This window comes from Coccinella septempunctata, chromosome 3 (genome assembly GCF_907165205.1).
Source record: "Coccinella septempunctata chromosome 3, icCocSept1.1, whole genome shotgun sequence".
Classification (NCBI taxonomy): domain Eukaryota; kingdom Metazoa; phylum Arthropoda; class Insecta; order Coleoptera; family Coccinellidae; genus Coccinella; species Coccinella septempunctata.
In genome coordinates this window covers 38,442,220-38,459,145 of record NC_058191.1, presented here as the reverse complement: position 1 = coordinate 38,459,145, position 16,926 = coordinate 38,442,220, and the positions used below count along the sequence as shown (strand labels likewise).

Genomic DNA, 16,926 nt, shown 5'->3' with positions numbered 1-16,926 from the left:
TTTCTTTGTTGTCAAGGATGAGGAATGGATGAAGGGAAAAATTATATTCGTAACCACAATTTTGCTCAAAACTATCTTTGGTATCGATTTTCTATTTTTCTATTCCATATCACAACATTTCTTTCATAAATTAAGCAAGTTTGGCTGGTATGATTATACAAACAATGTCTTTGCCATCTTTGTTTTGGAGTTCCCATTTAACATCAACGCTGAGCTGTAAAAAAATAATCATTAGAAAGTTTTGAAACAAGTATCGAGATTTATTTTCACACTAATAGTATATCAGATAAGATTTGATAAGGTTCATTTTCCCGAACAAATTATTTTGAATTTGAATAGGTATGTGAAGATTTTTGGGGATTTTAACATTTTTAAGTTTTCATAATGAGCTGGGCCATCCCTGGAAAAATAAAATTACCTCAGAATAACTAGCTAAATCTGTGACACTACACATCTATGGATCTTTTAAACAGAGTTGCTTTCAGCGAAAATACCCAATTTTTAAAATTTCGCAGATATTTATATTATACGAGAAAGTATGAGGAATACTTTTATTTTACAAACCGTTCAAATATTCATTAGATAGCGTCCAACTTAGTTTCAAGAGTTTGGTTCTTTGAATTCTTGGTATTTTTATGGTACGTAATGGTCATAATGAGAAAACTGGAAGACGTGGGTGATATCTTGTGATCGAAAAAGATTCATCAAATAAATGAATAACTATATTCCGAATTTCATTTCATTTGATAAAACCGCTTTTGAGATAACCATAAAAATATCATTTTTTATGGTTTCTCAACAGCCTGTATCTTTTAAACCGAGCCGATCCGGAAAAAATGGTAGAGAAAAAAAGTGTTTCTCTTGACCTCAAGAATCTACTGTTAAATTATTTGGGCGAGTCAAAGTCTCACCCTGTATATTCTTGAATACTTGTGCTTCAACGATGCAATTTTGAATAGCATTGATAACAGCTAGAGGTTCCATATACGTAGGTAACCAATTTAGTGGTCTCTTTTTCGAAGACAAAAGTGTACATTTTCTTCAACGAAAATTGAAGTTTTACAGGAAAAGAAGATTCTAAGAAGTTTCGGTTATATTTGAATTGTAGACGTTTACTATACTCACTTTCGGGTATATTTTCTTCACAGGTAAAGATGACACGTATGTGTTTACACTATCTTTAGCCAGAGGACACTGGAGTCCAGAGTCGACGCATCCATTGCTGTTGGGCAAATCGAATTTTTTTGATTCTCCAAAAATTATTCCATGCACAACAGAAGTTACAGTGTCAGTTTCTACACCTAGAAATGTGAAATTTGTTATAACCAGAAACGCCAGAAGTATGCAATTCGTAATACGTAATACAAAATATTTATTTTCTGGAGTGAATAATAAAAATGACCAAAAAACATTTACGTATTTTTCCAGCAGTTGGTTCAAATACTACAAATTGATTTTTTATAAAAGATATAATTATCGTAGATTTCAAAATAAGGGGATATAGGTATATCTTCTTCACAGTAAAAAGAAGAAATTGGCTTCATGGTTGATTATTTTAGGTAAAAATAGTTTATGTCGTTATCATCAAGAAAAAAACCGCTAGAAAACTACCCACTGATAAAATCTATTCGTAATTTCATTATCAACTTGTTTGGGTATAACCTCCGCAAGAAATTTGAATCCAGAAAGAGTTGTTTACGATATTTTCATTCTTTTCAGATCTGCAATGAGTGGATCAGTCTTGAAATGAAAATATAACAAGGTCAAGTTTGCAATAGATGAACTTTTGAACCAATTATCAAGCTTTGAAGCCCTATCTTCTCTTGTTGAACTGTTCGAGTCTCTCTTATCGATTATCACGACATTTTTCGTGACACAGAGTTTTCTTCAAATGTACACTTCGGACTTGAGATACTATGAATATTGTTTTAAGTAGATAACTTTATTGATATGGAGAAAAAGTCTAATGTTTCCTCCTCAAACACTTTTGAATGACTTAAATACAATATAAAATTCAACAAGCTGACCTCTGTCTCACGAAATATCGTTTGTTAAATATCTTTTTGACGACAAGAAATATGAATTTTAAATTTTTGGTACGCATGTGTAACTTGCGATATACTCTTGAAAAAAAGGATTGCCATTCAAAAAAATTATCCATGGGGCCTTATCTCAAATTTGGCACACGTTGTGTTGAATTTTCTCACAAAACATTTTATGTGGGGACAGTTGAATATTTCTTACACTTTTGACGCAACTCTCACAAAAATTGAACAAAGTCTGTCCCCCAGAAATTAAAAATGAGTTAACTTTCTAGAGACAGACTCAGTTGAACTAGTAAATCTATCATAGATTATCCATTGTGCAGTTTTGTGAACCTCTCAAGTATTTTCCTGTTTCCTATTAAACATTCAAGTATGGAACACAACTTATGATGTCTTTTATACCCATTATGTATGTACTTATTATATTATTCGTTTATCCACACTAGACAAAAAATTTGCTAGGAAGAGTACATTAAAAATTTACCTGTTTTGAAGGTCAAATCGAATGTGATATTAGTTCCTCGCTTCAAAATGCATTTTGAATCTTCATCATTAGAATCGCAGTTGGTAACTTTGATGCTCTGAACATTTCCAAGGGTCTGAGTATCTGAAACACGTGTTACATTGAAATTTGGAGAGAAACTTAGAGTTTGTTCGGAAATTTACAACTTCCAACAAAAAAACTCATAATTTGCTTTTAGATTGTAGTATTCACTATTGATTAATGATGAAACGATCTTAAAGCAGCAATAATTGTTTTCAAACGAAGTCTACAATGATTGGTTTCCCAATATTCAAAAGAATCAAACTTTTGCTGAAATTTTTTCAATACCTATATACAATGAAATAAACAAACATCTAGATTCCACGATTCGAAAAATATTTTATATTATAGTGAACGATTATTCAATAATTGGGCTCAAAGGAAGTGGTTCATTTAACCCTTTTAGTATGTCCTTCATTTTGTTTTATTCTTTCCATTAATAATTTATGGGAATCGAGCACTGACCAAGTTTTTGTTATAACTTATCTCTGTCTGAAATATTTGTTTACTTTTTTTGAACCTGAAGACAAATGAATGAAAATTTGGAATAAAATAGATCCTTCAATAAGCTTCTAGGTCCAATCCTACAATATTTTGCAATCATATGGAAGTTAACAAAAAAAAACTCAAAAAATTTCCGAGGTTTTCGAAACTATATCAGGAAAATTCCAAAGATTCCCTCAGTGCTTTGTAAAAATTGAAATAATATCGTTTTTTTATTAGGCCATCATCATACGAAATTTCAATCAGCAATGGTAAATCAGCAATATGGTAAATCTTCAAGTTTCATTGTGAATTTCTTTTTTAAAAAATCGAATATGGTAGATACAAGAGTCAACCTTATTAGATTACTTATTTTGTGAGCTATACCTGATGATCTAAAAAATTAGGTCGAAAAAAGTTATCCTACATAACAAAAAAATAGGTTAAAATAAATATCATCAGTGACCAAATAATCATCAACAAAATAGGGTGTATCCATTTCTGCCACGAAAAAATAGAGTTGTCAACTACCCTTATCAGATAAACTTCTCAATCATTCATGAAAAGTTGCGTGAATTCACCTTTTCGTGCATTTTATTTTCTCTATTTTTAATTTTTTTCTTCTCTATTTTTTCTTTTTATTCACTCTATAAACCAATAATGAAACCAAACATATTGTTGCGAATGACAGTATTGAATAAATGTGTTTTTTTTTATTGTAGCGTCTGAATCTTCTGCTCAACAATTCAAAAATGTCAATATTTTTTAAATTTCCGTGTTTTCTTTCAAACGTTTCGGATATTACATATTTTGAATCAGATGACTCCAACCAAAGTACTCACAAATGCATAGAATGATGTTAGTTTTTGGATACTCTACCTTCACAGTTGTAGAAGTAGGCACTTTCTGTCTGCACAAACAAGCAGGAAATCAAAACAATAACCGACAATTTCACGAAATTGAGCTCCATCTCGATTATTTTAAGGGAGATGTTGAGAGTTTAGCAGTACAGAATAAACTGAATCGTCAATGTACGACTGTAGCTGAACTAAATAGGATTTAATGCTATATAACTATCTTGAGCATGAGGCATCAATTATAGCGTTGACCAATAGATAATAGGACTTCCTTTGTTTAACAAAAACGATAAAGATTTTCGAGCGATATAATAATATTTTGTTGATTTTATTATAGAATGAAACCCATTGACATACATATACAGATTTGAACATCTGCTAATAAAATGACTAAATTACTATCGATAACTGTGAAGATGATAAATAAACGATATTGTTTATTCGTTATTTAAACAAGCGATATATTGCAACAACTATGAATTGAATGGCATCTATTTACAAAACATATACTGTTATCGAAAATAAACGCATCTTATTGAAATTCTTCTGACAGACTAGGTGGTATATCTCTGAAGAAAAAGTCCAAAATATATCCATATCTTTATGGACAGTTCTAGAGAATTATTAGTATTTTTTCGAATGAAAGTTTCTATAGTCCATTTCTGTTTTTCCTGTATCATTATTATTAGATCTGAATTTTAAGACCCTCCCCAAGGTTGTGAGTGAAGAATAATTCTGAAGATCAACGATTTATTGTCTGAGGAGGAAGTCTGCAATAGTATCCGAAACATTGTATTCATTAATATTGTTCAAATATCTTTTTTTAGGTAACACTGTCTTAAAACAATGCTTCCGACAGCTTCCACAAACAATTCTTATTTTATTTCTTGTGTGTTATATATGGGGAGAGAAAACTCATGTGGAAAAAAGGCAGTTATGTTTACCCTCATGCTAGTCATGCTTTATGCAACTGGTTTATTTTCGAAGAAGTGAAGAAAAGCCAAAATGTTTGAAATCGAAGTAATTCAGTGATATGACAATAATTGATACTTTCATTGTGAAAAGCTAAGCTAACATTGGATTTTCCTGATACATGATTGAAAAACAATTTTTGAATGAGATTTCATCGTTAACTACATAGTTTAATGAAAAATATACCGACATTGGAAAAAATCATCCCTAGATGTAGCAAGTGAGCAGCACCAAATTCATAGTTCGTGTTTTGTAAGTTGCATGTCATCTCAAAAATTTTCTTTGGACCTAAGGAAATGAAATGATTGAAACATAAGTTTTATACGATTTATTGTTCAAAATCATTTAAAAACAGCATAAATCAATAATGATAATGGTATTTTAATTTATTGTCCATTTGTTGAATATAAAGATTGAGCTCATTCTGTGTGTATTCCACTGCTGTCGCCGTGGCATGACGTTTAAAGACAATTTGGTGACGTTTGAGTTTATCGTCAACAGACAGAAATTGGAAGGAGATTCTTGTACGTTGTCATACGAAAGTGTAGCGGTAGTTCATTACTGTATCAACTCGTAGAACCTAGGTAAAGTAAAGTTAGTGAGTCTTATTTTCAATTACTTAACGATGAATGATATTCCTTACAGCTAAAATGGATCAAATCACAAAATTTTTCGAACCTGGCAGACAATTCGCCAAAGACTCTATCAGATTGGTTAAAAGATGCACGAAACCAGACAGAAAAGGTGAGAACTCTCATTATATATGAAATAACTTATAAATGGTCTAAAATTATGTTTCATTTTTTATGAGTGAATGAATAGCAAGTGAAATTTCCAATTGTTTATATCTTAATCTTGAGTACTACAGCATCATTTGAAAATATCAGTCGCTTTTATGACGTGATTGCTACTAATGAGCTGCAACTAATTTTTTCGGTAACATATGGCTTTATGTTGAATGAAGTTGTATATTGTGGACATTCAGTGCTGATGTTTCATTCATAATTATAAGTAGTATTCTACTCCTATTAATTGGTGGTTGATACTCAGTGGTATTCAACCCCCGAAGAGGGGGTTAATACTCACTAGTAGTACATACATTCTTGATATACTCATTAAATTCTAAATTGTCTAATCAAACTTCTGGACATTATGTTTTTAGATCACTCCAGGAATCCCTATTCGCATAATATGTATAGGGGTATTTGTAACTACACTTCATGGACCACCCCAGATTATAATAAAGATGTTATCTTTGTTTCAGAATTCCAGAAAATCGCTATTGCAACAGCTATAGGATTCTGCATCATGGGATTCATAGGATTCTTCGTTAAACTCATCCATATACCAATCAACAATATTATTGTTGGATCGTAAATTTGTTCTTCACTCATTCATTAATTTATTTCGTTCATGAAAATAAGTTTACATTCGGTGTGCATTAGTTTTGTTGTAATATTTTGTACTGATTCATGAAATAAATCTAGTTGTTATAAGGGATTTGTCTTTTACATATTTCAGTCCTCAGCCCTCACCCATTTATCAGAACTTGGCTGATGAGTTTGCCTGTGTTAACTGGTTTCATTTTTTTTCTCCATTTAATGACATTATTGAATTCCAAAGGGTCGATATTGAAAAAAATTCATGTAGGAGACAGTGGTGCCCCAATTTTTATATTATATCATTAGTATGACCCAAAGTTCGAAAATTTTCAGCACTGCTTTATCAAAGAGGTTCCTCTTTGGCTTTATTTTTTAAAGACACCTCAAAAGCTGAATGAAAAGTTTAAAAGTGGATCAGAAGATCGTTATATTCAATCATCGAACATGAAGGGTTTTCAGAGTTCATTAAATTTAATACACTGGTTTTGACGTAGAGATTTCACAACTTTTACAAGCGCCAGAACTCAGTTACAAAAATTTACACTAGGTAGGGCACCTAAATTCAAAAAAAAAATTATCTCTGATTATATTCTGAAATTTTAAGAGACCTAACAAAAAAGTCGAGTTTTCCATTGAATATAAACTTTCAAAAATTACATCTTTTATGTAGGATGTGGCTGCATCTCAATTATTTTCTTGAAAAAACATTTCGTTTCGCTTAATCTGAAAAGAAATTCGTTCGAAAAATCCCCATACCTGACGATCAAAAAATTCCTGAAAAAGTATCCCGAAATTCTGGTAAATTTCAAAAACTTTCTAAAACAGCTCGATCGATTCCGACCAAAATCAGTAGGCTTCATCTCGTTTCCGATGAGCACAAATGTGGAAAATTTCACATCAATAGGGTGACAACAAAATTTTTTTGAAAAAATTTTGGTATCTCTGAAACCGCTTTTCCGATGTTTACACTGTAGATACGCATAATCCTATCGAAATTCAGCTCGATAGCTTCAAAATTGCGTGCCCACAATAGATTGCACTATAGACAGTTGTTTTTTCACTAGATTCTGAATTGTTTTTGAAATGTTAAGCGCATAACAAGGGCCTAAATAAGGTCCGCAGTACTTTGTTGGAAAGCTGAGCAGGTCTGAGTTTCATTTCTGCCATAAATGAGTATAGTGTGAAAAGTTTATGAATGAGTATCTCATTCATAAAGTTGAAGTTGATATATTACAAATGAGAAGACATCAGGACGGAAGGACAAAAAATTCCAAAATAAAATAACTTTTATTGAATCCAGTATTCCACAGATTACATGTATATAAGGCACAAATTTAAAAATAATCTAACCCGTTTTCCATACAGGTAACTCACACAAATCTGTTGAAAGTCTGGAGTTTAGTAACGGTTGTTAAATAGAAATTCTGGAAAGTATCAAAACGTAGAAAAATAACGTAAAAAGCATTTGTGCATTTAGAGTTTCACTGAGGATATACGCGGAAGAATATTCTAATGGCACATGCTTGGTGTAAAAATCAGCCTAAGATATAAAATACTCAGAAAATTTTATTGCTGATTCGGAAAAACTATAGACAAACTGTCCTCTAGATAGTTCGTTCTTGTGAGAAACTAAGTAGATGTGCGACAATGAAGGAAGACTCGAGATAGAGAGAGAGTAGAAATACATCGTCCAATTCTGATCATTCAGTTTTTTCATTAGTAATGTCGATAAAATAAGTCAGAAGTCGAATAGAAATAAAACATCAAGCAGAATTTTTTCCTGAATCCTGAGAAGCTGTTAGACTAGTGATGATAGACTTTGATTAAAACTAGAATTTGGAAGTGATGTTATGATTATACATTTTCCATGTTCTCTTATGAATATTTGTGTTGAATTCTTTATCACAATTTATAAGCTTTATAAGTTTTGAAGTTTATAAACGTATGCCATCGCTATTGTTCTATCAACAATAAGGCACAGTTTCTGAATAAAACAATTAATGATTTGCATTCTATCAACAATAATGCTTCATTCAAGCTAATAATCTTAAAAGCGAATTTATGAGAAATAAATTGCTTAAGTAACTAAATGAAAAACGAAAAATTATTATAAAAGGAATGTGACAGATTTTTATAAATATTCTGACGGCTAAAGAAATTATTTCAAGGTTATTCCATTATTTTTCGTATGGATGAAATATCCTTGAAAATGGTGTTACATTTCTTTTATAATTTTTCAGTGATAAGGAGGTGAAGGTTTGTCGAGGATAGGTACATTAAAGGCGTTCCTAAAACTACGTAGATAGAAAAATATTCACTGATAACAACGACTAAATATTTAAAAATGTGATAATAAAAAAATCGATAAAAATGCGGCAGTAAACAGAACTGTTAAAGTAAGTATAAATAGTGTACAAAGTAGATTTTTCAATTCATATTCTATTTTTGGAATGCTGTTACTTTGTGGTTCTGCCGTGAATATACAAAACAACGTTTTTTCATACTTATAATAATTACATCAACATCTAAATATCTATATTTATATAAACTCAGATCTGGTAACAAGTCTTAGTCCAGCAATGGGTAAAATTTTGAAATAAAATACAAAAAGTTATGAGGAAATCGACTGAAAAATTCCCCTCTTCATTTATGAGTAGGTATATACCTACCAAATTTTCCTCTTCGAAATATTTTGGAAGATTTATTCTTATTGCTGGGTATGAGGTCAATCAACTTTTATAATTTTTATATGTTTGGACAATATCCAGGATTACTAATTTATTGATTTCTCTGATTTTGTTCGTCGTCGGTTAATTCAAGGTTTGTTTTTATGATTTTGAGCTCTACCTTGTTGTATTGGGCAATATTTCAGGAATATTTTCTTACTATGATGAAATTTTCCTGAAATATTGAGATGATTTTTAAAAAAATCATATTCCTTTTTGCGGGCAAAAACTGGAATGTCACGAAACTACCTTTTTTTTTATTGCCCCATAAAATGTCAGCTCAATTTCTGGTTTCTAAGAAAAAAACGAAAATTGCCACATGCCATTTTTAGGGGGCTGTACATTTTTTTTTCTGATAATAAATCATCCCTATTCTATTTACCTACACTCTGTACATCATTTGAGGGTACTGCCCAAACATATATCGAATATTTTATTCAAAAGAATCAAAATAATATGAGGATATTTCACAGTGAAGATTCCGCAAAATTAAAAAGAAAAACATTCCATAACGTTAAATAGAAACACGGATATAACTAACAAATTGGAAATCTATTGATATTTGAAAATCCTGATGAAATGGCTTACAATTAAACTGTTGGACTCAAATAAATATACAAAATATAAACTTCAAAAATACAATAAAATTCTCAAAAATAATCAGAACATCCCCGATATAATGGTCAGGTTTTTGGGGATTTTTCATCACGCTAAACAGCCGTTACCCAGTCCAGAAGAACTGCTGTAACTTTGACTCGGGTAATTGTGACACTGATTGTAATAATTCTGGTGAACGTGGGGGTTGTCAAGGTTCGTAATCAGCACCGAGTTGTCGTTGATTTCTTCGACGATTATCTTGGGTGGATTTTTATACTGGTTATTTTTCACGTAGTTCGCGAAATTCAGACAGGGCGAATTGGACCTAGAGTAACTCATCTGTGCCGTCCTGTCGAAACTGTGGTTTGAGTGGCTGTAGGAATGGTTCTCTATCACCGATGACACGGGGGGAAGTTTATACAGGGCGTCTCTTGTCGCCTGTTTGATTTGGTGTTGACACTGGGGACGGTGATGGGCTAGTACTTCCTCCAGAGTGCGTTTCTGTTGCTGGAGCTCGTGCACCTGATTCTTCAATTCTAAATTTTGAGTTTCCAGGGTCTCGGATTCGGTGATCAAGTTGGCGGTGCGTTCGCGTTTCTTCAAACGGCATTTTGTGGCGGCGATTTTGTTGCGCTCTCTTCTTCGTCTGCGTCTTTCCTCGTCTTCGGGGGTCAACTGAAACAACAAAAATCGTCAAATTAGTGGTGGTACATGATGATGATCATAATGGGTTTATGACTACAGTGTGCAGCGTGCGCAAAATCGTAAGAGTTAGGAAAAAAAGAAAGATGGTTAATGGCCAGAACAGCATCTTTATTTTCTCTCTTTCTCTCTTCTTTTGTTTTCAAGTTATGAGTGAAAACTCATTTTTCGGCTCTTTTTGAATTGGTGCCCCTATTTCGTAGAGTTTCAGTGATATCGAAAAACAAATGTAACATCCTACAGACACTTTTTCATCTAGAATGCAGTGGCGGGGTCAAAAAATTTTTTCAGTCCGCCAATTCAGTGATATATTAGTAACTTTCATTTTTTTTGGATATAAAGCCTATGTTTTTTTTTAATATTCTAGTCCCATATTTTCTTCTGACCCAGAATATATAATCTAAGTCGTGTCTCTATTATTTTTTTCAACAAAAAATTTCAAAAAGTAGTTCGGTCAAGTTGGCAGGTCATATTTTGTTTGCACGCTGTGTCTATGACTCGAACAAATATATCAACAGTAGATTCTTGAGGTCAAAAGAAACACTTTTTTCCTATACCATTTTTTACGATTCGGTCCTGATAAAAAGATATTGCCATTTTAAGTTTTCATTATGAGCTGTGCCACTACACATCTGTGAATCTTTTAAATAGAGTTGTATTCATCCAAAGTACCCAGTTTTTTAAATTTCACAGATACTTTTTAATTTTTGACATCAAATTAATGGAAAACGGCGCATTATACGAGAAAATATGAGGAATACTTTTAATTCACAAAACGCCCAGATATTCATTAGATATCGTTCAACTTAGTTTCAAGGGTTGGGTTCTTTGAATTTTTGGTATTTTTATGTTACGTGATGATCATAAAAGAAACTGGAAGACGTGGGTGATATCTTGTGTTCGGAAAAGATTTATCAAATAAACGAAAAACTATATTCCGAAATTCATTTCATTCGATAAAATCGTTTGTGAGAAAACTAAAAATAACAATTTTTAAAGGTTTTTCAACAGCCTGTATATTTGAAACCGAGCCCATTCGGAAAAACTGATGAAGGAAAAAAAGTGTTTCTTTTGACCTCAAGTATCTTATGTTAAAATATTTGTATGTGTCGAAGATTCATCCTGTATTCAATTATATTTTCAAACAAGCTCAGAATTCGAGAATTTTCTTTTGTGTCTTATTATAATAGTTGGGCTTCGGCTAGTTTGTTTGGATTATGAATGAAAAAAAAGTGCTGCCTTTGTACTGAATTCTTCCGTAAAAGAATTCGGAAAAAATTGAGACACATTTCTTTGTCAAAATTTGTTTTATATTTTATGTAAACAACAGTTTACTTTAATCCACCTGAAGATGAGACTGTGATAGCGAAAGACGTGTCGTCGTTGAATGACTTATGTTAATGAAAATCATGTTAATCACTTTTTTTAATGATTCATCAATTATCCGCCACATAATTTCAATATTTGCCGGAAAATTGCGAGAAAACAATCGAATAATGTTAAATGTTTTTCCATTATGAGTTTGTGTCAAATTTAATGTATGTTTACTCATTTTCACAGTTTTTTTCACGTTTTCTTGGAGTATACAGGGTGATTCATAACTATTGGGACATAGGCTAAGGCCAGATTGTTTGGATCATTATATGGCGATAGGACCAAATATACCTCAATAAAATATAGCTGTGGAAAAAGATAGAGGACGTTAAAGTTGAATTTTTTTTCGTTTTTTGCTAATAATTTCACTGTATGTATAGTTTATGATCCGTTTTTAAGAAAAACACAATTGAACACTTCAGAGCATCGGAAGGGGATTTGAAGTAACGATTTATTTATTTTATTTATTTATTTCGACGATAAAGCATAATTAAAAACAATGTAACATAAAAAGAATAAACTTGAATTAAATGTTCTACGTGGCCTCCCCCGACTTCTATGCCTTTTCTAATTATTTTAATGAAGGACTTTCGATCTTCGAAGAAAATATCATTCTGTCCCCTTATAAAAAATTCAACTTCAACGCCCTCTATCTTTTTCCACAGCAATATTTTATTGAGGTATATTTGGTCCTATCGCCATATTTTGGTCCAAACAATCTGCCCTTGTATATGTGCCCTTGTATAAAAACGAATTTTAACAATAATCGAAACACAAGGAGCTAGTTTATACGATGCTTAATTGAGTTTCAACGACATACTCTGTGGAACATCAACAGATGTGATGCTAAACACGTTTTTTCAATATTATTTCGAGCCTTGATGGAATTTTTTCTATTAGTTGAGGCTAGCTGTGGACCTCTCATGTTAAAATTGAGTTTAACCCGCCCAAGCTTGTACCTACTTCAGGCCGAACGAAGTTCCAAGGCTACATATTTCAGCAACACAACTAATTTAAATTCATTGCGAATGCCACACGGTGGGCCATCCGTATTGTTCATTGTATTCGTTCAGCTATAGCAATTTTATTATGGATTTTCTCGGATTCTTTCAAATGGGCTTGTTTTCGCCAAATAATGTGGTGGTGGTGGTGAACGCGCCTCTTGAATTTAAAGGTTGACATGAATGCTGTCAACCTGCAGTTGACAGATTCGTATTATTCTTAGGTAATTTATGGATGGATAAACGTCTTCCACTAATCGCTATTGTTCTATTATTTGTTTTCCTTCCGGCGACAAACAAATTTTGCATAATAAATTTTTCAGAATGTTCGGTTTAGTTAGAATGAATGTAACTATCAAAGGCAACAAATGCTTGCTTTTCCGCCAAAAATACTGCAATAAGGAAGAAGTTATAAGAGGTTTCTTCGATATTTGCGATGCAGCGTTTGATTTTGCAGAAATCCAGAAGAAGCATGTTTCTGATGCTTTTTCAATTCATGTGAAGAATCGAAAAACAGGAAAATAAATTTAACTCACCCCATTTTTTTGGGAATTTTTGGAAGGTCAACTTTCGACACGTTTATATCCCAGAAAAATCATCGTAGATCTGAATGTGATACATATTCTCTCGCATATTCTAAAAGAGCAACTCTTCGAAATTTCATCGACTTTAGTGCAACCATTCTGATTTGACGAATTTTTAAATTATCCCATTTTTTTGAGAATTTTTTGAACGTCGAATTTTGACTAGCGTATCTCCCAGAAAAATCATCCTAGATTTTAGTGTGATACATATTCGAAAAGAGCCACTCTTCTAGTAATAAGTCTTCAAATTTCTTCGAACTCGGATAAACCGTTGGGTCTGGACGAATTTTTAACTGACCCCATCTTTTTGGGAATTTTTGGAAGGTCAACTTTCGATACGGGTATCTCCCAGAAAAATCATCGCAGAGCTAATTGCAATTTTTTGCATCGTCTTGGATCGGTAAAATATACTGATGTGAAACGAATTTCCTAAAGTTCAGGAATTACAATCCATTTTCGCCTTTTTGGAGATTTTGAAAAGATAAAGTGTGCGACTTCACCACGAAAAAACTGGTGATCGCAGAGAACTCTAGAATTTTTTCTAGTTGAATAAGCTACTCAAGAACATCCTCTGAAAATTTCATGAACGTTCAGTTTTGACGAATTTTTAAGTGAATCAATTTTTTTCGGAATTTTTCAATTTCCCAGAAAAATCATCGTAGAGCTCAAAGTGACACATATTCAACTTTTCAAGTAATAAATTTCCAAATTTCGTTTATCCAGGACAACAAATTTTTTTATCCCAGTTTAACGACAGGGTTCATTCTGGTTCATAATTTTCGATAAATTATAATCGTTTGTGTGTCGTGGAAACGTTTGAACTATCGCGAAAATAAACATTTATGGCGGTAACCTTGAATAAAAAAACCCGTTTTATTGCATATCGGTGTAGGTACGTGTTCAGACCCATGTGTTTAATATTTACTAATAAAACTTGTTAATTATACTGTATTTTGATTTCATTACAATTGGGTAGGTAACTGGAAGCACAGGAGACCTACTGAAAGATTTACATTAAATGTTAATTGTGTGGATTTTATGAATAGATGTTGTTTTTCGCTCGAAAATCGAAAGATAAATATTGCTTTCGTTATGAAAAATTACCCGAAATATATGTCATAAAAATCACACACTCTTCTGAATAATCTGTGGAAGAAAATCTGAACGATAATGATTGAATATCATAATTTCTCACAGGAGTCAATACTAATATACTTCTTTATTCAAAAATTGAATCTTCACATCTACATTGACGATAATGAGAATTGTCATCGTGTAAAGGGAAATATGGACTTTTTAAGCACTTAAATTGTGGTTACAATGTTGAAATTCATAACGAAATTTTCCTTTCAGTTTAATACTTTTTGAGAAACTCTGGTGGTTGGTTTTTCCTATACCACAGAAAAATTTCTAGACTAAGACAGAACTATACTCCGTTCATATTTATTTTAGCAGTTGGTTGGCCATGAAATAATTTTCTCAAGTTTTTGTAACAAGAACGGAGTAAGGTTGGCACTGATGTCATAACGCCGTTGCCACAACTAATATCAATTTTTATTATTTATTTATGCCGAAAGTGATTGAAAAAAGAGACAGGGTTTCAGGAAGTGCTATTTAGAATTCAGGTCCGCTCATTCAAATAGACCCTGATATTCTAAAATCCACAATACGTCAGACGGTAGCGAACATATTCAATGTAAGAGAATAGAGAATTTATATAATGTTTCATCTGAATCTGGACCACTTCAGCTATAAATATTTCCACAATCAGAGAGATTGTGAATGAAGAGGATGACAAAGAATTTCCTTCTATTGGGAGACCCAAAAAAGTGGTGGCATTTGAGAATTTTATGTTTGAGTGAATTAATGCGAAAAGTTTACTACAGGATTTTCGATGATTGTCATCGTAGAATAAGTTCCCGAAAATTGATTTTTCTATTTTTCATTTGACTTGTCCTGTACACTTTAAATGTCTTGAGGTACCAATAAATACCTAATTATTAATTATTATATCAATGTATTAAGATGAAATACGCGCCAGTTGTCCTGTTAATTGTTTATTCATGTGAACTTTTTGTTCAAAGGTGAAGTTCATCTTGACTTGAAACTTTTAAACCTTTAATTCTTTTTACTTATATTGATGTAAGATGATTTTAGTTGAAGAATTTAACATTCTTGTAATTATTTGGTAATTCCTTCGAGAGATACCCATTCCCAACCACTACATCATATGCATTTCATCTTCGGGTTAATATTTTTAAATCTAAAACCGATGTAACGTATTTAAACTTTAGCCAGAGAAGATAACGAACATTAACTCTCCTCAAGCTAGTGCATATTATGATATACTGATCTCTTGTATTTTCCATGCAAATAACTGGATTTGGTATGCCTTCAATCAGTTTGTATAAACTTCAATTATGTTCGTCACATATTTTCCGAAGAGATTCGACATTGTGATAAAATTCGTAATAACAGAAACTTTTACGTAGAACAGGCAACATAGCGTTGATTTAAAACCCAAAAATGTTTGAAAAGCGTCATAACCCCACATTTCCGTACTATACAGGGTGAAATGTGTCAAATTTTCATGGCCAACCGAGTGCTAAAATAAAAGTGAATGGAGTATAGTAACTGAACTTCATTATTTTCGATAGGATGAGTGGTTTAGCCACCACAAATGTTTCGCTATCACCATAGCATCTTCAGGTGGATGGAAGTAAACTACTTTCATCTTCATGTGGGTAGGAAATTGAGGGTCATTTGCCGATTCGAAAAACTTCTTATCGCCTAACTGGAAACGAATTCAAAATCAACAATTTCACTTCGATTTATATGACATATTATTATTGAATTTAGTTATCCTCATACACGAACCGAAACGAACAAAACCGTATGAATCATACCTAGAAATCCGTTTCATTATATTGTAAGGATAATCACGTCCATCTATTTTCATTATGGACCAAAGGCGAAGATCTGAATCGCGATTTGAATCTGCAAACCAGTTTTTGCGAGGATCTACCCACACAAGTACCCGAATGTAGGCAAAGTGGTTTTTTTTAATGATTTTCGTGCACTCGTGGTGTGTTTTATCGAAAGTTGGGCAGGATACCATCGGCCATATCCTCCATATTACCTACAAACCTAACGGGACCGCTTAACCGAACTATGTGGGATTGGTTCTGAATGATACCATCCTTATTGTTCCATTGGAAAGATAATAGAGAGGCTTGCGGAATTTTAAAATTATGCATTCGCGATGTATAAGGACGACATAAACATCAGGTGGATATTAAAAGTACAAGGTACCCCCAGTTATTGTCTGGAAGGGAGTGTTAAAGTTGCTCAATTATTTGTAGGGAGAGCTTCGAATTTTATCAGCTGAAGGATTCAATGGACAATTGACAACTTAGCCTTTGGAATTAAAATTAAAATAGTGATAATTCTTCCAAATTGGTTAAATGGATAAAGTGTTTTTTAAATTTTCGAAAACTAATTCTGAAGTGAATGTTACAACGTCATGAAAAATAGTGAAATATGAAAATTGTCTTTGACTCGTACCAATATTTCAACACTAGATTCTTGAGGTCAGAAGGAACACTTTTTTCCTTTACCGTTTTTTCCGAATCGGCCCACGTCTTCCAGTTTTCTCATTA

General features: G+C 32.4%; 3 protein-coding genes across 3 annotated transcripts in view; 1 reads left to right on the top strand and 2 right to left on the bottom strand.

The window, feature by feature from the left end:
• Positions 1–59: 59 nt before the first annotated feature.
• Positions 60–4,310, bottom strand: LOC123309165 (NPC intracellular cholesterol transporter 2 homolog a-like). Its single transcript, XM_044892133.1, has 4 exons — positions 3,952–4,310; positions 2,530–2,652; positions 1,126–1,301; positions 60–214 (listed from the first exon to the last, which is right to left on the bottom strand). Exons 1-4 carry the CDS (start codon positions 4,040–4,042, stop codon positions 131–133), a joined length of 474 nt encoding a protein of 157 aa, XP_044748068.1. The 5' UTR covers positions 4,043–4,310; the 3' UTR covers positions 60–130.
• A 1,021-nt stretch (positions 4,311–5,331) lies between these two features.
• Positions 5,332–6,401, top strand: LOC123309542 (protein transport protein Sec61 subunit gamma). The gene is made up of 3 exons (XM_044892703.1): positions 5,332–5,485; positions 5,547–5,645; positions 6,166–6,401. Exons 2-3 carry the CDS (start codon positions 5,552–5,554, stop codon positions 6,276–6,278), a joined length of 207 nt encoding a protein of 68 aa, XP_044748638.1. The 5' UTR covers positions 5,332–5,485; positions 5,547–5,551; the 3' UTR covers positions 6,279–6,401.
• A 1,150-nt stretch (positions 6,402–7,551) lies between these two features.
• The window catches only part of LOC123309148 (activating transcription factor 3), a 59,999-nt gene continuing 50,624 nt past the window's right edge, over positions 7,552–16,926 (bottom strand). Inside the window, exon 4 of the mRNA XM_044892102.1 lies at positions 7,552–10,281. Coding sequence (XP_044748037.1) covers positions 9,715–10,281 — 567 coding nt within the window. The 3' untranslated portion in view covers positions 7,552–9,714. The remainder of the gene's footprint in view (positions 10,282–16,926) is intronic.